This window comes from Vulpes vulpes, unplaced genomic scaffold (genome assembly GCF_048418805.1).
Source record: "Vulpes vulpes isolate BD-2025 unplaced genomic scaffold, VulVul3 Bu000000637, whole genome shotgun sequence".
In the NCBI taxonomy this organism is placed as follows: Eukaryota; Metazoa; Chordata; class Mammalia; order Carnivora; family Canidae; genus Vulpes; species Vulpes vulpes.
Genome location: NW_027325739.1, coordinates 61,283 through 82,843, shown reverse-complemented (window position 1 = coordinate 82,843; position 21,561 = coordinate 61,283). Strand labels below are relative to the sequence as shown.

General features: G+C 32.4%; 1 protein-coding gene across 1 annotated transcript in view; it reads right to left on the bottom strand.

The window, feature by feature from the left end:
* LOC140596724 (low-density lipoprotein receptor-related protein 1B-like) overlaps positions 1-21,561 on the bottom strand; it is a gene marked incomplete at its 5' end in the record, with an annotated part of 91,118 nt that overhangs the window by 8,469 nt on the left and 61,088 nt on the right. Inside the window, 3 exons of the mRNA XM_072745201.1 lie at positions 2,283-2,427; positions 3,578-3,668; positions 10,639-10,715. Coding sequence (XP_072601302.1) covers positions 2,283-2,427; positions 3,578-3,668; positions 10,639-10,715 — 313 coding nt within the window. The remainder of the gene's footprint in view (positions 1-2,282; positions 2,428-3,577; positions 3,669-10,638; positions 10,716-21,561) is intronic.

Here is a 21,561-nt window from a genome sequence, read left to right as displayed (position 1 = left end):
TTCTTGGGTCTAAGAGCAGAATTAGTCAGTCAGGTACACTCATATTTGGGATAGCAATCCAAAAGGGGGAAAAATAGATAAGAAGTTGAAAAGCATAAAAATCATGTTCAAATTTGAAGTAAATTAAAGGTGAATTGAAAAAAAAAGCTGTCAATTCTTAACAATGAATAGTCACAAAGTTTGAGATAAGGGCAAGGGTCTCAGAAAAAGATTTTAAATATAAACTCAGGTCAATACTGCCTCTGCATTTCCCCCACAAAGATCTCTTTGAAAAAATATTGAAAATAATCTAAGGTTTGAGATGAATTTGGATATAAAACCAGTAAACACTAATTTCTCTTTTTTGTGATCTTCAAACTATTCTGTGATTATCTCCATAGTCAAATCTTTTTTATTAACCGTATTTACTATTTCAATTATTTTGATTAAAAGGTATGATTGAAGTATACATTTATCCATTTTGAAAATAATGAAAATGCTCTATAAAATCATTTTTATGTGTAATACAGTTTTTATTTGATCACATCATGACTATATCAAACCATCATGACTCAGCAGATACTGTATGAAAAATATTTGATCATTAAGGTTGCTTCAGTGTAGCCTCCTGCTTTCCAAAAGTGCTTATACCTATTAGGACTAATTGTGTTTTTTTGTAGTTACTTCTTAGGCAACAATTCATATTTACATTTCAAAAATCAGAGCTAGCTAGACTCAGCCATCTAAGTCACATTAATGTAATTTTGGTCAATCAGTCAGCAAATTGGTAAATAAATATCTATTGAATGTCATGTGCAAAGTACATTAAAAGTATATCTGGGGGGCACTGAAGCATAGTTTAATCTTCCTTGAGTAAATAGAAAAAAATTTAAATGGAGTACTAAAAAGCTATTTTCTTTAAGTATCTAAAATTGGCTTAATTCTATCACTAGAAATAAAAATGATGGGGAAAAAATGAGAACTCTCTTTCTGAAAAGTATATAAAGTATGTCCTCATCAGTTCATATACTACTTATATACACTGTACTTTTTCCTAAGAAAAATTCAAAGAATAAGAAAAGTCTATTATTTAATATGTCTTTCTTCTTCATAGATAAATTGTCAAATAACAATGTGTACCATATGTATAGTCTTTCACTTTCAAGTGGAAAACAGCAAAACTTAGGGTTCCAGATTTATTTCATGAACAATTTCAAATATAAGAGTTAATTAATAATTAATAGTAAATACAAATTTACTTCTAATTAGGAAAAAAAATACTATAATATCTTTTTATAGTGTAAAGATTTATACATACAGTAACAATTGATTCCTTTTTGGAGAAATAAATATTTGACCATCAATTTCAGTCTCACTATGGATTCAGAACTAGCCTAAATGTATGGGACCCTATTCAATTCAACATCTTTGGGAGCAGCTTTTGCTATAAGTTGAACCCATTTGGAGATAGATCAGTCACTGTGATTATTTACAATGTAAATGTGGATTTAGGGCAAAAGACCTTTAATATATGAGAAAATAAATTAACCATTTAATAAATGAATGAATACGCTAAGAAAAATCAATTCCATAATAGGAAACAAATGTTCTTAATTCACAATAAAATATTCTATAATTATCATTGTAAAATATGAAGATAATACAGTGTAGTGGATCTTTGCAAGTTTACTTTATATGGATAATTGTATTATTTATCTATTTCTCTTTAAAGCTGCTCATCTGAGCATATAATAAGAACAGAAAATTTACCAAAAAAAGTCAGATTTTTCGGCTTTGTGTATCAATGACATGACTCAATAAGAAGGCTATCATGGCAGAAAAAAATATTTTCCAAAAGTAATTTGATTACAAACAAATCCAAGGGCACAGCTTAGTTGAATCAGTGAAACAAAACACTACTGGAAATAAAATACTTACTTTGGCAATGAAGTACTGCACTCTTTATATTATTAAAAAATAAATCAGACAGTATTTTTATACTAGGCTGTATATTTAGATATTTTAGCATGTCAATACATTTGGGTAAGACATTTTAAATAAACTATACACATTTATAAACTAAATGAATGAATAAATGCATATATTCTAAAATATGTTATCTTAACTTCATGCTTCAGGTCCATAATTTTATTTTTTCTTTAAAAGAGACTGTAACATTCAATGCATCCTTAAGTTATTTAATATAACATGAGATAAAGGAAATATTAAAATTCAGGACTGTCTTACAGATAAATGACTCAGGGATGTTAATGCTTACTCTTCATCATCTTAAAACATATTACCTTTGTTGCATCTACCATAAACCCAGGATCTAAAAGACCTCCATCGTTGTGATCATGATCCACCTCATACATGTTATAAGATGGATTGCCAATTTCTACATTGATTCCTCCATTGATAATAGGCTGTCTTCTAATAGTTTTTGTCCTAGAATATATGAACATTAATGTAAGTGTAAACTGTCTCAATATTAAAATCATGATACATAAAGCCATTTTATTTGTAGATTTACTAACAATATAACTCATAGAGAGTTCATAAATAAAGTGCATTCAAAATAAACGATATTTATCAAGCCATAGAACAAAAAGGGTCTTAATGTGGTAAGTTATTTCCTCGAATTATTTAGATTTAACTGCAAAAAATGCACTTGGAACATATTCCTATTAAATAATTAATACATTAATTGAAACTGAATATTCACTAATTCATTATTTTTTTTTTAAATTTTTTTATTTATTTATGATAGTCACAGAGAGAGAGAGAGAGAGAGAGAGGCAGAGACACAGGCAGAGGGAGAAGCAGGCTCCATGCACCGGGAGCCTGATGTGGGATTCGATCCCGGGTCTCCAGGATCGCGCCCTGGGCCAAAGGCAGGCGCCAAACCGCTGCGCCACCCAGGGATCCCCTAATTCATTATTTTTTAAATTCACTTTGACCTATGATTTCTGAAAATCATGACTAAAAGTAGTGATAAAGAACCTTTGAAATAAAATTTCAATCCCCAAGTCATCTGTTTAAAAAAAAAACAAAACTCTCACAAACACTTGGTTCTAGATAATAACCTTATAGACTACATATACCTTCCAGATCTTTATAACTGCATATTCACATAAATTGAAAAATTACACTTTGAGGAATTTATAAACTATACCAATGCAGAATTTCTGAATGAAATGCACACATGTGATATAAAAGACATATTCAGCATCATTGTATTGACATCACTAATCTTACACATTACGATAATAGGATGCACTTCGGAGATTCTTGCTGTTTCATGGAAAAATTACCACAGCTGTAAAATTCAACTGAAATTTTAATTAACATGTCCTCTTGTTAGTTTTGTTAGAATATATAAATAGAGCCATTCTATTAACATAACAAGGGAAAACTGTCTAAATTATACTCACTTTAAAATGAAACAGAAGGATAAAATAGTTTGAAAACAATATTTTGCACTTGGAATAACTAAATCATGTTGTTAAGAATTTTAAAAATTAAAGGGGAAAGTCACTACATATCTGTAACTATATGTGTAATTTATTTACTGACTGTCTAAACCATGGAATCTTACCTTCTTTTTCTTTTACAAAGCACTAAACCAATTACTAAGGTGGTTATCAAAGTCACCAGGAGGACTAGAGGCACAATGATGGCAATGCTTCCTGAAAAATAAATAAATGAATAGGTGAACACATAAATAAAATGAATTAAAATCTGATATAACTGAATATTATATCAAATGATTTGACCACTGATATCATGAAAAGAAAGCTCAGGCCAAACATCTATATTCTTAGTTCATATCCATGTTACTGAAAAATCACTCTCCTATTAAGATTTTTTTTTTTTATAATTCAGTAACATTTATTTTACATAAAACAATTTTCAAAGAATACATTTAAAAACCATCTAGATACTGATTTTATTGCATTACAAAAAATTAAGAGGCACAATTTAGTATTCAAATAAACTGTGAGGGGTGGAGGCGGGGCTTAAGATCGCTACAGTGGTGTTCCTTAGTCACTTAATGGCTCTGGGAACAAGAGTCTTTAATGAGGCAGTAGTGCACTTCATTTAGTAGGAATAAATCACATAAAATATATACTTTTATACAGAAAGTGTTATTGTATTACCACTTTCAATTACTTTATAAAAACTTCATTTTGAATTGCACAAAAGTTCTTTAAAATTGGTAACTCCCAGAATATAGGGCTTAGAACTAAGTATCTTGATCTGCTGGAAATGTTTCTTTAGATATCTTTCATTAATATGTTGCAGTTAAATCTCTTGAGGTTAGAAATACTGATTTGTCAGTCTGAGTGTGATTCTCACTACACACATTTACTTTCAAGGAGTACACGCGGCAAGTCAGATTGCAGCCTCGCCAATTAGGACATCAGTGTTGGATACTGATATACATAGGCCTAATATCAGTTTCACATCTTCCTTAGAGTGAGTCCTTGGATAGGTTATTTAAAACTGAGGGCTTCTGCTTCTCACCAATAAAACAGAGACAGGGAGATCTATAATACAGGGCTATTAGAATGGGGTGTGGGGAGGCAAGGGGGATTCTCTTTCTTAAATTCCAGTTCCAGAATAATGTCAGCAAAATAAATCTGAGGATTTGGCCTTATGTTGTAAATGTCCATTTTCACATTTTTCATGTATTTATAAAAATTATCTTAGGCTATAATCACCTATCTTCAAAATGGAATAAATGATCTGTGAAATAGATCTCCAAGAGTGGTCAGAGAAACTGGGTCTAGTTTTTATGCATCTGAGCATAGGGGAGAACCTCTGCTTCTGCCTTGGTAACAAGAGCAACTATCTCTGTCTTCCCAGAGGAAGGAGACAATGCCCCTTTGCTGCTAACGTGATCCACAGGAAAACACCTACCGTTGTGTCATTTATGCAGGAAGAAAACTGAATGTGAGGGTTTCTTAATAACAGGAGAGTATTAAGTAGCTTGATCAACAGTGTAATGTTAATTTTTCCAACAGACAAATATCTAGAGCCTGTGAGAAAAAAGCTTTGTCTATTTAGAATAAACATCTGGTTGATTCATTTGAGTCCGCTTAAAATTAAAACAAATGAGTCCCAAAAGAAATTGAAATTTTTTGTGGGGATCTGGAATGCCTCAAGAATGAAATGTTAGGAATTATGAAATATATGAATTTCCTCTACAAATACACATACATGTAAAAATAATATGGTAGAAAAATTGTTAATATTTAGCACAATAAACAGCTGCATAAGGTCTATAAAATAGTAACATAGATCAGTTTTGATAGCTCTAGACAGAAGATATCAGTATGACATAGTCCATACTGGAGATTGCTTACCAAAATACCAAAAAGTCTTTATTAAGGAAATCTCACATATAAGATAATCTTCCTTTCTTTAAAAAAAAGTAAAATAACTAACCCTTCCATGCAAGAAAAAAAAATGACTTGCTTTATTTAGTCAGTTCCTAAAATGTAAAACTCATTTTATTTTATTTATTTTTAAGGATTTTATTTATTTATTCATGAGAGAGAGAGAGAGAGAGAGGCAGAGTCATAGGCAGAGGGAGAAGCAGGCTCCATGCAGGGAGCCCGATGTGGGACTCGATCTCAGGACCCCAGGATCATGACCTGAGCCAAATGCAACGTTCAACTGCTGAGCCACCCAGGGGTCCCTAAAACTAATTTTATTATTTCATGTTCTTACCAAAACTATACAACAACTTCATGTGTTTGATATTATATTACCTTCTAGGTTTTGGGAAAGTGAACTTTATATGAATGTGTAATTTATTAGTAATTAATGAAAGCAGAGAATCTGGCACCTTGGATAGTAATTAACATTTATTCACAAATTTTTAAATACCAGTGAACAGCTTGGTATCTTCATAAACTATGACTTCAACTGACTGATCATGACTTTATAAATATTCTTACTTTATTATTTATATTTTTCCCTTATAATTTGTGGTAAATTGGTAGATATAAAATACTTACCAATTCTGGTCTTAGGGTATACAAAGTTACTTTCCCATCACTGCCAATTGTACACTATTTAAAAATATATTTTACTTATTCTATGTAGTTTCCTCTATTCCTATTTAAGGTAGAAATGCTGTTATATATACATACTAAAAAATTTACCTATCTCTTTCTTTTTCTTTGTCCCATTTGTGATGACAGTTCCAACTCCTTACACTGTAGCCCTTTTAGAACCTAGAATTCTAATATGTTTATATAAAAAAAAAAAACACAACTGTAATAATGCTTAGTGTAGCCAGTAAATAATGCAGGGTGGCAGTTGGGCAAGTTTTTAAAATTGGGTTTTATAAAATTTTTATATCAAGGAAAATAATTGGCAACAACATATATCTTTAGAATTAGAAGACAGATTTTTTTTCAAAATAAGTAGAATATATAGCAGCAAATATATTGTAACATATATCAATCAAAGTTTACTGCAGGTTATTTTTTTTTAGCTGTAACTTATTGGTGGATTGTTCTAAGCTGATTTTTTAAAAAGCACATTCAGTACTTATTGAAGATAGACAGGGTATCTCGACATCTCGATAACCTTGTCACTTAAAATACAAATCTTTCTTTATACAGATTGTTAGGTTGCAGAGACCCTTTCTCTGGGAGAGGCAGGATAGCACAGCAGTTGAGATAATAAACGGTGGAGCCAGACTATCTTTGTCCAAATCTCAGCTTTCTAACAACTATACTTGGGCAAATTAGTTATCTCTGTCTCAGTTCACTCATCCATAAAATGAATGTCATCATTAATACCACCTCATAGTAATGTAAATAGGATTGTCTATTATATAGAAAGTGCGACATACATGTTTATTAAATAATTAAAAACATATTATTGCCATAGCACTGCGCTTGAGTGGGGGAAGGAGGTGAGATCATTTGGGGATATGTTGAACTTAAGATTTCCATGGAATACTGAATGATATAGATATTGCCATGGGCATGGATATAGAAATTGTGCAGTGGGACCTATGTCTCAAACTCAGGAGACAAACCAGGATTGATAATAGAAATTTAGGGGTAATTGACATAAATTTGGTAAGTGAGGTCAAGAATTATGGACCAACATGAAGAGTAAGTGACGAATGAGTTGTTCAAGAAGAGACAGGGAAAATGTATCTCACAAAGAAGAGAGTTGCTTCAAGAGGTAAGAAGAGAACCAGAATAATTCAGTATCATGGAAGTCAGAGCGAGACAATCTCAACCTTTGTTTATTGGTTGAATTTATAGTGGAAAAATATAAGCATTAAATATGCCATTACAATTAATCTCTTTTGACATGTTGCTACATATTCTGCTCTTAAATTCATGTTCACATACATGTATAAATGTGAATGTAGATATATTTTTGTGATTAGGATGTTTTCTTTTGAGCATTATGATAAACAAAAATTATAAAGAAAATATCCTCACTTTGTATCACTCTCTCTCATCCCCTTGATCCCAGCACACTGGTCTTTAAGTCCCTTGAGCATCTCTCTTTCTTGTTCCAGGGTTTCCATACCTGCTGTCTGTCCCTTGTGTTTGAAATACCCTCAGCTTCTTCTCTTTCTAATCCTTCAAATCTCAGCTTCTATATCATCACTTCAGAGAAATCACTCCTGACCTCAGATCTCCTCTGCCGTTCTCTATTTTTTGCTTTTATTTTTGCTTCCTTAACAAAACCAATCAAAATTTACAATTATTTCATAAATCTCCGTGCTTACTCATTTGTTTCCTTGCTTGTTTTATTTCTGTTTACCCTTCTAGAACGTCAGCTTCATTGAAGAGGCACTGTCTGTCTCACTCACTCACTTTTCTCTGGGATCTCATTCAGTACTTGACACTTTGTTGAGGCTTAATAAATATTTGATTTGGAAGAATTAGGACAAAGCATTATTTTGTTGCATGTTTCAGTTATCTCTCTATATCTGCAAATTGTTGGTTCCTTGGTGCACATAATTAGTCATTTTTTCTATTTTAAAACAAGATGGTATAAAAGAGATAAAGGCAAAATAGGAAAAGAGGAAACACAATTCCGTAACAGATACCACATCTCTGTTGTCACTGCACTAAAATAGAGCATCTCAATATTACTGCCTCACAAATGCTGAGTATATTTTTATCCTCTTTTATTTTAGCAAATACGAATAGCATAATTCAAAAATTGAGCATCCACTCCCTTAAAACTTGAGGTGAAATTTAAATAGAAGTGCCCAAGGAATATTTTATCATATTTAATTTAAAACTCTTCAAAAACTTCAGAAGAGTCAGACTAGCTTCTTTTAAGTGGAACCTCAGCAGAACATGCTAGGCTAATAGATCCACTTAATTCCACAGGCTGATTTTTTTAGATACTTAAAACAACAAAGGCCAGAAAACATCAGTATGAGTACTCAGAGATGATTAAGAAGCTGTGCATCAATTAGAAAGGTAAATCTCCGTGCAGGCTGACAGCAGTCAGGCCAACAGAAGCAGTGTATTCTTTATTATTCCAGGGTTCAGTTATGGAATGCTTCACTGTTAGTGGAAACGCAGATCTGAAAACACACTGCTAAAGTGTCTACCTATCTTATCGGGCAGATGATTTTTCCCCAAGTTTGGGGAACATTTGACAACCATTTAAAACTATTGGGCTTTATCTTACGTAGGATCAGTTTAACTAGTTTTTTCCCCCTTCTTTCAAAGTTATTGAGGCAAGTTTCTGTAAGCATAAATGTCTGATGATAAGTACCTTTTAATAGTGTCATTATGTGGTCAACTTTGCTCAAATTTAAGAAAATCTGACATTTACATAGCTAATAGCCCTTTCAATGTGCATTGATACTTCTATTAAATTTAATGACTTTAAATCAGTGATGGAAGGAAGGACATTAGAGTCTTTGATAAAGGATTACAAATACTTGCGACTCTTTCTGTCTGATGCAGTCTCTGTTTTAGAACTGCTGTATGTGATTAGAGACTTCTGCCTTGTAAGGGAGCTTTTTGCCCCTGCAAATAATTGGAGACTTCACCTTCCAATAAAAACATCTGGTGTTCCCCTCCTGCAAACCATTTCCAAACACCAAACTTTCCTTTGTGGATGGAACTTATGTAAAATTTGAAAATTGAATGGATGTGCTACTTTATATCCTTCTTTCCTTTTCAGAGTTTATCAATATTTAAAATTGTTTTCGACTCTTTAAAAGGCTATGTATTTCAGTCATCTTAGATAATTGAGAGATTGCCGGAAATAAAAGCCTAACATATAACTTGTCTTCATAATTCTCAGCTTATAAATTCAGTGTGTTCCATAGGTTCAAATGCATTTGAACTGCATTTTTCATTTAAAAACAGTGCTGTTGGGCAGCCCCGGTGGCCCAGCGGTTTAGCGCCACCTTCAGCCAGGTGTGTGATCCTGGAGACTGGAGATGGAGTCCCACGTGGAGCTCCCTGCACAGAGCCTGCTTCTCCCTCTGCCTGTGTCTGTCTGTCTCTCTGTCTCTGTCTGTTATGAATGAATGAATAAATAAATAAATAAATAAATAAATAAATAAATAAATATCTAAAAAAAAACCCCAATGTTCTTAATTATTGTTGAGTTTTGTAACTGGAAAATCATATGTAAATGAGTGTGCCTCCAGAACTATTATTGGCAACATGTGTATGAGCTCTAGATCCTGGGAAAAAAGAATAGGACACTGGGACCCTGCGTGTAGGGTACAAAAATGGCATTCTTTTCACTTTGACAGTCTTTACTTTTTCACAAACTCCATGATACGTTTTTTTGTTTTCATGAAACTTTTTTTTTTTCCACCAGAGGAAAACTGGTAAGGCAAGCATTTGTCCATCAGTGAAGTTACTTTTCTTCTTCAAGAATATATTTACCCACTTACTAGATATTACATATTTCAAAAGTTCTCCTCTCATAATAAAATGCATGACAATATGTGTGAATTGGGAAACTTTATTTTTGACTTTCATTTTGAAAATCTTTATAAAATCGTTTAAAGTTGTTAAAAATATACACAACAGACACACACAATGATGATGTAGATGGACTTTCAAATCCAGATGTAGTCCTGAGACTACAGCTGCATAAAGCAATTTGTAAAATGCTGAGCTATATTTTAATACAGTTCAAAACCAATACTTTGAAGACAAAGAAGCAATAAATCAACCACGATTCTTATTGCTTGTTAATATATTTTTCCTTAAGTCTACCAGTCAAGATTGCTTTATAACGACATACTGAAATGCAATCCAAGAAAATACACTTTGGTCTAATTAAAACATGGAATTACTTTTTTTCCTGGAGCATTTTCATATCCATTGTGCTATTTGCAGCCTTGGTAGCTGATGGACATTTCTCCAGAAAAGGTTATGCTAGGTTTGACAATGTGCATTCTGAAAACTGCCCAAGTTTGCTGTCTGAAAGAGCACATAAATGCTAGAACCTGTCACCAGGTGAGCTCAGTGCTTCATCTTTCCAAAAACAACTGGATTGCAATGCATCTCCTGCAGAATTCCGTGAAGGACACTTTCCAAGATTTAAGTCCCCCAGTCATGGCATACAATACAATTCCTGCACCATATGGAACACCCACCACCCAATATATTAACCTGAAGAACTTACTTGTGTTAATATGATCAGACTTGCTGCTCTTTGGGGCTGGTCTCTCACACTGTGTGCCTGACCAGTTGGTGGAACATCTAGAAAAATTAAAAAAATAAAGAAGAAAAATTGGTTTATAATAAAACTCACAAATCTGCTAATATAATAACTTTAACCAAATGAAATGAAGGGCCAGCCATCACTGATTCATAAATATTAGGTATAGAGTTCTGCTAATGTCCTGTATATTGCCGGTATGTGGAGGGTAGTTTCAACTGGACGTCATTTGTTGAAAATTTTTTTTTAAAATTTAGGTTTACAGTCATTTTTCTTTATCCTATGTTAAAACTTAAATTTAGTATATTTTATAGCAAAACTGAAATCTTAATTAAGAATTAGGAATCAATTTAAGAAGTACTGAAAATTGCAAGTAGCCACAATAAAAACTGAGTTGGCCTGTCAAGCAGATCAATCTTTAAGTTTCTGGGACTTTTTTTCCCCCTGGCCTGCTCTATGTCCAAAGTTTAATTAAAACCCAACAGCAAATGGTCATCTGTCTCAGTTCAAACTGCAGAATTTTTACTCTTCTAATCATGCATAGGGAAATGCAGTCCGTTCCCATTTAAAATCAGACTTCTGTCTCTATGGAATCAAGAAAACGTGCCCAAGTTTTTAGTGGAAGAAGCAGTCTTCCCCATATAGGTACCATGACACTATGATGAAAAGTCTCACAGAGGGTGAAAATAATAGATCTGGTTAAAGTCCTTTACTTAAACATAAATCACAGCCATATAATTAGCTGGATGCATCAAAATAAATGCTGGAATGGTTTTAGCTACATTTCAATAATGCCTATTGGCTAGCCCAAGATGCCTCTGTGCATCTGTCAGAGGAAATCCACAGAGAGACCGCTTAATTGGCTTCAATTCTTATTTAAAATGACTGTCAAATGTCACCATATTAAGAATAGTTGCACACAATGAAAGAACAGCTTCCAGAACCATTTCAAGTAGATCTCTCTGGGCATGGTGGCCAAACTAAATAACTGCAATTTCAAGGTTTCTGCCAATAATGTCATAGTCAATTCAGATAGCTGAAGCTGTGCTTGGAACAAGGCTTCGATGATGCCATGTGAATTATCTGGGATATCTGTGAGTACAGCGTTGGCTCTCCTAAAACATGGGTGAAAGCTCATAAAATCATCATGACTGAAAACTTCAAATCATGAAAACAAAAATTTGTTTCATTAAAGCATATATTAATGTCAGCATAATTGACAATAATGTTATAATTCAAGAATATAGTTATTTGATTAATAATGATATTGTAAAAGTATGAGTATGGATTATGGTTTAAATGAATATTAATATATTATTATTAGGTCATCATTCATGCATCATCTTACCTTTTTGTTTAGATTTTTTATAACAAGTTTATGTATCTATTTCCTATACACATTTACTATATACCATAATGCAATAAATCATTAAAGTAAATAAATTTTAAGGCCAGGTCAATGACTCTGTCTACATTCCTGAAGTAAGGTAATGGAATGAGCACATTTTTACAAAATTATAATAAAGTGAACAATGGATAAAATCATTGATTTTTAAAAGTCATTTCTTTTCCTCACCTGTGGTTTTACAGATGATCGATCTACAAAAGTGTTCCAATTCTTTACAGTTTGTAATTCTTGACACAGTCCACAGATAATTCAAAATAATGTGTTTAGGATGATTTTGTAAAATGTTGTTGGAGTGAATTCTGATCATTGCAAAATTCTTTCTGTTTTACATAGCTTTACATTTGTCAAATCTTCCTGAGGAAGTTTTACATACTAATGGAAAAAAGACCAATACTGATTGCTTAATAATTTTATTATATAGCTTATGTATTCAAGGTTATTTTTGTGCAGGCATATTGAATTACTGATTAAAATATAAAAATTGGCTCTTTACATTACCTTCGTTGATAACCAAATAAAAAGAAACCTAAATCAGGGTTCATATTAAATAAGAAGAAAGACCTGAGATACATTTTGTTATGTTATTACTAGAGATAAGTACCTCTGGGCTCATCATTACACTGAGATGCTTAGAAGTCAAAAAGTGAAATTGCTCAAAATAGGAGGATTAAATGCTAAATTACCAGATTGTGTTTGGACACGAACATCACATATTTTAATTACTTTAGGAAGTGATGAAATATATGGCTTTAGAACCCCAGAAGAATAAAAAGAGATTTTTAAGCAAACAAGTAAGGATAGTGTTATTCTTAATTCCAAACTCTGGAATTATTTAGGTAAGACAGGTGGTGTTTCTGAACTGTACTAATTATCTATTTTATCCAGAGCTTGGAACCCAGTATTTATGATGGATAAAAGAAATCACCTACTAATGGTAATAAATCTCTTCTCTTTTAAATTGTGGAACCACTTTTAAATTCCTAATCTTCAAGGAATATTTTACTTATTACATACTGGAAAAAACTCTCAAAGACGGTGCTGGAGAAATAATTAATTTTAACAGTTATACATCTTAATAAGCTGATGATCACCTTGCAATTTTCCCTATACTCCTTATAAAACAATGTTTTATGGCCAAAGATAAAATGTATTCTACTGTTCAACATTTGTTACATTTTTAAAAAATTATCTCTTTTGAGATACTAAATCAAATAGAAGTCATTATTCTTGTTGCCTACCTTACAAAATGACTACTTAAGGCATTTGCTGCTCCACGAGCTCTTCTTCCAGTGGTTGATTTAAGACCAAGGACTTTTACCATCTTTAAAGAAATTCATAAATTTTTATACTCTGAATAGACTACAATGATCAAAGCTATTAAGGGCAGAACATTTAGGAATCGGAATATCTGAGGATCATCAAAATTTCTTGTCCAATTCCTCACTGAATCATTTGCATTACTGTGCTGACTATGATATTTCTGGCATCTCTTTTTCATTATTCCTCAAGTAAAATCCACAGTCCATGCCCCGGTCACCTTTAATCTGTACTGTTGTAATCCACTGCTACCTACTAGTTATCTTCAGATAATTGTCTTCAAGGAAATCCTTCGTGTACCTCCCAAGATTTAAAATAATTTTTTAAATGTTTTTTAAAGTTTATTAATTTATTTAAAATATTTTATTTATTTATTCATGAGAGACACAGGGAGACAGGCAGAGACACAGGCAGAGGGAGAAGCAGGCTCCATGCAGGGAGCCCAATGTGGGACTCAATCCCGGGACCCCGGGGTCACACCCTGAGCCCAAGGCAGGCGCTAAACTGCTGAGCCACCCAGGGATCCCCTATTTATTTATTTTAGGGAGGGAGGGAGAGGGGCAGAAGGAAAGAATATCCAAGCAGATTCCTGTTGAGTGCAGAGCCCAACACAAGGCTCAATCTCATGAGCCATGAGATCAGGACCTGAACAGAAACCAAGAATTTGATGCTTAACTGACTGAGCCCCACAGATGACTACCTGCCTTTTCTTTATTCCTTACCAGCACAAACACTTCTGTGTCATTCCTTTTACTCTTATTCTATAGGTTGTTTCCTACTATCCTTAACCTTAGGACAATAAAAATCCCCTTCTTTTTCTTATGTGTTTACCACTATGGCAGTCTGAATTATTTAACATTTTTAACACTGGTGAATTTTAACTAAGTATTGTTGGAACATAGATAGAAAGAGAGAGAAAGAGGTAGAGAGAGACTTATTTATCTAAACTATCTTTTATCTTTCTTTTTTTCACATCATCATATAAAGATATTGCTTCTGGCAGGTTTTTTATACATTTTTTTCATCATGATAAATGTACAATTAAATCTCCATCTTCTGTTTCTCCCACCCTCCTGTCCACCTCCCCTGTGGTAACCATTTGTTCTCTATAGGTAAGAGTCTGTTTCTTGGCTTCTCTCTAATTTTTTCTTTGCTCATCTGTTTTGTTTCTTAAATTCCACACATGAGTGAGATCATATGGTATCTGTCTTTCTCTGATTGACGTATTTAACTTAGCATTATACTCTCTAGCTCTATCCATGTTATTGCAAATGGAAAGATTTCATTCCTTTTTTATGGCTCCTAGCAGTTTCTTGAAGTCAATAGCTGCCTGGTAAAGTGTTATAGATTTTACAGTTTTTGACTTCTTCCCTTCTCTCTAAGGCTATTGACATTAAAAAGAAGATTATTTACTGCTGCATTGTTTTCTTAATCTTATTCTTCCACTTACATTATAGCTATATGTATAAAATAGTCTGAATTCTAATATATTTTGTGATATTTCATTATGTACTATATTAGTATGGTTAGCAAACTGAAAAAAAAATTGCTAAAATTGAAATTCTAGAGTCCCCTATATCAGGGATTTTCATTAAGTAGCTTGGAGTTTGGACCAGAAATCTTTACTTTGACGAAGTGATTCTGATGCAAGTAATTCACAAATCACACTTCAAGAAATATTTGAGACAACTTATTGCTATAGTCCCATAGACTTTGTCCTTATATCAAATATTATTTGATCTTTTAAAAAAATTTTTGGGTGAGAATAATAATATGCATGCCCAGCATGATTATTCAGAAGATTAAATTATATTGGTAAAAGTTCTTTACATAGTATTAGAAAGCTGAGTAAGTTTTTGATTTTGATAACTAATTTTCATCTGAATGTTACTATATAAAATATGCAGTTAGTTAAAAAGTAGTGTTTAGAGGACTTAGTAGTTACTGTGTCCTTTAAAAATTTGTGAAATTATTGTATAGTTATAATATACTCTGTTTCAATTGTAATATTCTGTATCACAAGGGAATGCCTTTATGTAAAGGCAATAGCAGAACAGATATTACTAGGAAGAATAGTAAACATTTTCAGAATATCAAAATCAGGTTGGCAAATATAAAGGGGATAAAAAATAATCTCTAAAAGGAACAGTTTTTATATGTAAGCATAGATACAAGACATATAATTAAACTGTCCAAAATGCTGCTATCTCTGAAGTAGTACAGTGATTGAGAATTGAGAATATTAGATACAAAATACAACAGGTGTTGTAAAATCTGAGATACTACCTTTCACTGTATAACAATGATCAACTTACATGGACTACAAATGTCATTTTGCAGAAATGTGGTCTAGAGTCACCTGCTTTGGGAGAAGTTCAAAATAAAATAATGAGATTAATATCTACTCCCTTTTTTCATCAAATTTAAAGGTCACGGGACTCTTCTGACCAACCAAAGTAAAATTCAAAGGTGAACCTTAAAGTAATTTGGAATTGAATTTCTTCTCCTCGATATATGTGCTAGGCTACGCTTATTAACCATGATGATAGAGACATTCAGGGAAAAAAAAAAAACTCACAGGGGAAAAAATGGCACAAAGGGATTAAGGAAACCTTAGAAAACTTGTGCATAGTGCCATGCATGCTTTAGTGTTCCAAAAGCTTCAGTTAAAAAAAATGAAAAATACTACATTTTGTGCACTAGATTTATATAGTAGTATTTCCATATTTATGTAAAGAAATTTAAAAAAAAAGCACTGGCAAAATACTTTGTCCAATTAATTTTGCAAATTTCTGGTGTTGAAATGACTACATTTGCATGGTGTTCCTCACTTTGACTCACTTTGACTCTCTATACTGTTGTGTAATTCCCAGTATCTTTTGTGCCCTTTCCATGCGAACAGTAGTTTGTAAGATGTTATGTAGACAGATATTTATTCATCGGTTTGTTAATTTTATTGTAAAACACTTTTCAATATCTTATTGTTTCATGACTTTCTGAGTTAAAATTATTTCATATACACATAATGATTCATATTTTTTGTAACATGCCCCCTAAATTTCCCGTACTAACTTTGATGTGAAATTTTGCATAAGATCCAATTAACATTTGCTGAACTTTGTGCCAGATCTTAGGATAAGTATATTCATACGAAAAATACTATTACTCACTCTTGTAATAACCTAGGAGTTGGAATTACTATGTGAAGTGAGGATGTGCATATTCAAATAATTTGCCAGGAAAAAAATAGCTTAAGTAGAGGAATAAAATGTGATGTCATTATTTCATTATTGTTTTCTGCAATAATGCCATGATCATTCTAATTCAATGCAGGAGTAGGGAGAAATGCTTTTCTTTAGTCCCTTATGCCCAGGAGAGTACCAATTTCTCAATAAAAAGTCAGAATATTGTCTGAACAAAAGGAAATAGTGTATTTTTTTGAGTCGTAGATTTGTAAGAATTACCACATTACCTCAGACCTGTGATCAAAATGTTTAACTTTCTGTCTCTAGCAGTGAAACTGAGGAATATATTATTAAAGAGTGTTTATATCCTTCTTGATATCAATTTCACATCTTTATATTTGTTCCAAAATATTGTACATGTGTCTAATATATCTTTAAAGATCCATTATCTATAAGTTCATCTATATTATTACTCAATCCACTCTTGAACTTCCAAAACTATTGACCCTTATTTCACTTATTTGGTATTTTTTTACATACAATTTTGCACTACAATTTCTATTTATGCAGTACTATTCTCAATCTAAATTTAACTGTTACTTCTTACATGGGAAAAGGCAGGTATTACCTTGTTTTTTTTTTTTTCTTCAGAAGGCTTAGGGTAGTAGCTTAAATTTATGTTTGTTTTTATAAGTATACTTGATTCTACTCTATAAGAATATAATTAATTGTTTGAAAATATTACAGTAAATCATTGTGTTATCTAGTACTGATAAGATTAGTAAGACAAAACTAATCTTACTTTAATATTAAGAAAAATTCGATCAGAAAGGGTTCTTGGTTTGAGAAATGTTAATGTGATAAAGTAAAAAAAAAAAAAAAAGAGCGATATTCAATAAAATCTGACCAGTAATTATTTTAGGAAAAGTAAAAATTAATAAGAAATTGAAAAGGTGGCAATGAAAGAAATAAAATTAATAGAATGGATTTTTAAAAGTGATTTATTTTAAGAAGTAAGGTGGAATAAAAGAAGATGAAATCTAGTTTGCCAAGTAATTACCCATAAAGGGAAGTTTGTTAAGATTGAGTGGTTTAAGTTAGAAATGTTTAAACATATAATTTTGCACAGGCCACTTGAGCAGAAATGGCCACCAAAGTGTGAAATGATGACTGAATAAATACTAAAAAAAAAAAAAAATCTATAGTAATGGAAAAGTTTATCATCTAGATATTCTCCAGAAAATTTTATTGAAAGCAGATCTGAAAAGCATGAGGTGTTTTTTAGACTGAGTAGACAATTTGTACTTCACTGAATACATTACATGCACCGGATAAAAAGGAATAGGAATAATAATAAAATTAGTGTTAAGTAATATGATGGATGTAACTAAAGACCTAAAAGCAGGCTATTACGTTAGAAACAGTGGTTATAATGCTATAGGTAAAGGTGAGAGGAAAAACATAATGTATGCTGTAATACAATTAGAGGGCTCTCTCTACACATTGCCAAGACAAAAGGCCAATCCTACAATTGTCTTAAAAAGCTACCAAACCATAAGGGGTGGGATTCTCTATGCTTAGTGCCATGGACACAAAGTAACTATTTTACCACCTGAATATTTTGTGATTTAGTACATGATAAAGGTGAACAATAAAGAATATTTCTATTAAAAAAAAACACCTCATGAATGCCCTTCTTATTTCTTAGGGCTTTTGTGTGGTGCCAGTGATGAAATTTGAAACAAATTATTATGAGGATGTCTGGCATATCTAACTGTTACATTTTTAAGAATCATTCAAGATACACTAATCCCATGCAAATCTGAGGCAATGGTAGGAAGATCTGGAAGTGTTATCACAAGGTTTTGAGTGTATGAATGTCTTTAAGTCCGATATAACTTTAATTCTCTAAAAAAATATATTTAATTTACTTTCTATTGCACTACTCATGTGCTGGGATATTGATGTTAGTCAGACTCATTTATAGCCCAAATCACTGAAAAATGATTCTGACATCAAAATGGTCTTCTGCTTTCTGATATTTCAGCATAGCCTTTAGTCTACTTACAAGACTACTACATGTTCTCCAAAAGCTAACATGAAAGCTTCCCATCAATCATTTGTACTTGATTAAGGCACCCTGTGTTAGTATCAATATCAGCTTCCCAATTACCACCTTTCAGCCTTCCTCAAAATCTAGGACCTAAACTTTCAAAATATTTGTTTTACATTTAATTGTTTTAAAAAATAAAACAAGTAATCAAAAAAAAAGAGAGAGAGAGAGAGAGACATATGAGATAGATTGAGAATGATTTGCTAAAGTCAAGATTCAGTATGAATTAAACAATTTGTATATCCCATGTAGATGTTAGTCATACAACAGTCACCAGGTTTGTTTATAACATTTATAGAATCATGTTGCAGGCAGAAACAAGGAGACCTTAGGACAAAAGATGCCCATTAACACATTTCTTTCCTAATCCAAATGTTGATTACTTTCTGACTGAAGGTAAGAAGGTTTATGCAGGCAATGGGTAAAAACTGATTTAGAAAGTAGAGACAAATATCTTCAATAAATCTAAAATGCCATACAATATTACAGTTACATAATTTTACATTATGGAGAAAACTGCAATTTGGGGTTATAAATATTTTTATTCATTTGGTCAGCATACAATCATAAATATGGTATATTCTATATGCATATTTCCATATGATAAGTATCTAGAACATGCATTTGCCTATAACTATGCTAGATTGTGATGAACTTAAGGTGGGGATTGTCTATTATTCATCTTTGTATTCTCTCATTTCTCTTTTTTAAAGATTTTATTTATTTATTCAAGAGAGACACAAAGAGAGAGGCAGAGACATAGGCAGAGGGAGAAGCGGGCTCCCTGCGGGGAGCCAGACGTGGGACTTGATCCCTGACCCCAGGATCACACCCTGAGCCAAAGGGAGATGCTCAACTGCTGAGCCACCCAGGCGTCCCTGTATTCTCTATTTCTTGAGCAGTCTCTGGCACATGGTCAGAGTGTGTATGTGCCATTTAACTAAATGAATGAATAGATCCACGAGGCAGGGAAGATGCATGGTTGAACACATATAAATATGCGACTATATAGAGAGAAGTTTCATAAACATATGGGGTGCTTATTATGAAGAATGTGTAGCACCATTCATAAGAACTTGCTTTCAATTAGTTGTCAGTCAGTCATTTCTCACTAAAAGGAATATTGATCCACTACGGGAAACACTTCATATAAAAGAACCACAGTAATAGGCAAATATTTTCTTCCTTCTTTCCTTCGTTTTTTTTTTTTTTTCTTATTTCCTTCTTTCTTGGCTTCTCTTTTCCCTACCTTCCCTCTTTCACTCATTAATTCTTCCCTTTATAAAATCAGGTGATACCATTCTAGCAACTTGGGCATGAAAAAAATTTACTTATTCGATGATACAAATTGTGTGATATTTCATTTCTTGTCTCAGGATGCAGTCAACAAAGAAATGTTTTTTCTTTCATGACAAAAATTCTAAAAGTGCTTGCCTGATGAAAGCACTTGCCTGATGATATATATATATATATATATATATATATATATATATATATATCAATTAAATGTAATTTAAGGGCAGCCCCGGTGGTGCAGCAGTTTGGCGCTGCCTGCAGCCCAGGGTGTGATCCTGGAGACCCGGGATCGAGTCCCACGTCAGGCTCCCTGCGTGGAGCCTGCTTCTCCCTCTGCCTGTGTCTCTGCCTCTCTCTCTCTCTCTGTGTCTCTCATGAATAAATAAATAAAATATTTTTAAAAAAAGTATTTAAAAAATAAATGTAATTTAATTCAATCATTTAATTTAAACTATTGTCTGAAATTAAAATGCTGGTATGCAGGGATACAAATTGCCATTTGTGTGAATTTGGAATCAGACAGACCTGTGTTGTAGTCTCTCCTCCCCTCCTCATAGGCAATTCATGCATTTCAGTTTTTTAGTTTATAGTAACAGGACAGAGAGAATGATACTTCCTGCTTTGTCACACATTGTCCATAGATATCGCCTCATATGACATCACCTTTGTTTTCCCCTCAAATCCACATCCTTTTTAGTTTGTTATTTATTTTTTATGTTTTCCTTTTACTGCCTCAAAAGATTTTTCCTTATTCCTTCCTTGTTTTTTGCAAGGTAAGTTGATTATTTTAAAATCCAAAAAAAAAAGCTTCCTTGGGATATTAAATGACATAATGATGTGTATAAAATTTACACATCATTTAACTTAATTTAATGCAAATGATGATATTATGAATATTAAATTATTAAATTTAAAGGCTGTATACCTCATGCCAATATCTACATAGTTGTAATTTCTGATTTGTATGCTCATTAGAGGAAGTATATTAGGCTTAAGATTTTATACTCCTTTAACATAATGACTTCTGTTACTGTCATACTATAGAAAAGGAGAAAGAACATATTTTCTTAAATAATGATAGTATAAGGAATCTTTAATTATTTTTTTACTCTGAAATCAACGTTGGTATTTAAACCATATGTGTCCAATCCTTTTCTGGAAAGTGTATAAAATTAGATGGGGGTCAGGTACGAGGCCTTAGAGTGACTATTTAGTTTTCTTGACTTTTCCCAGCAGTGGAATAGGAGCAAGAAATAAGCATTTTTTGTTAAAAGTATCTGAAATTGTGATTGTTTTCTATTGCAGTAAAATCTGGGGAAAGCAGTCTAAATAGAAAAAAATATTTAATTGTTAAAGAAGCAACATTAACAAATGAAAATATTATGTGGTTATATTGTGGTTTCTTTGGTTATTCCGATTTGCTGATTATGTGAAATCATATATATGATTATGTGTCCCCAAATCAAGGGAAGATAATGTGAGAACATCAAAGATTTATAACTGTAGCTGCCCAATATATATAACTCTGTAGTAAATGCTCTTTGTTAAGTAGTGCCACTGTACTGTCA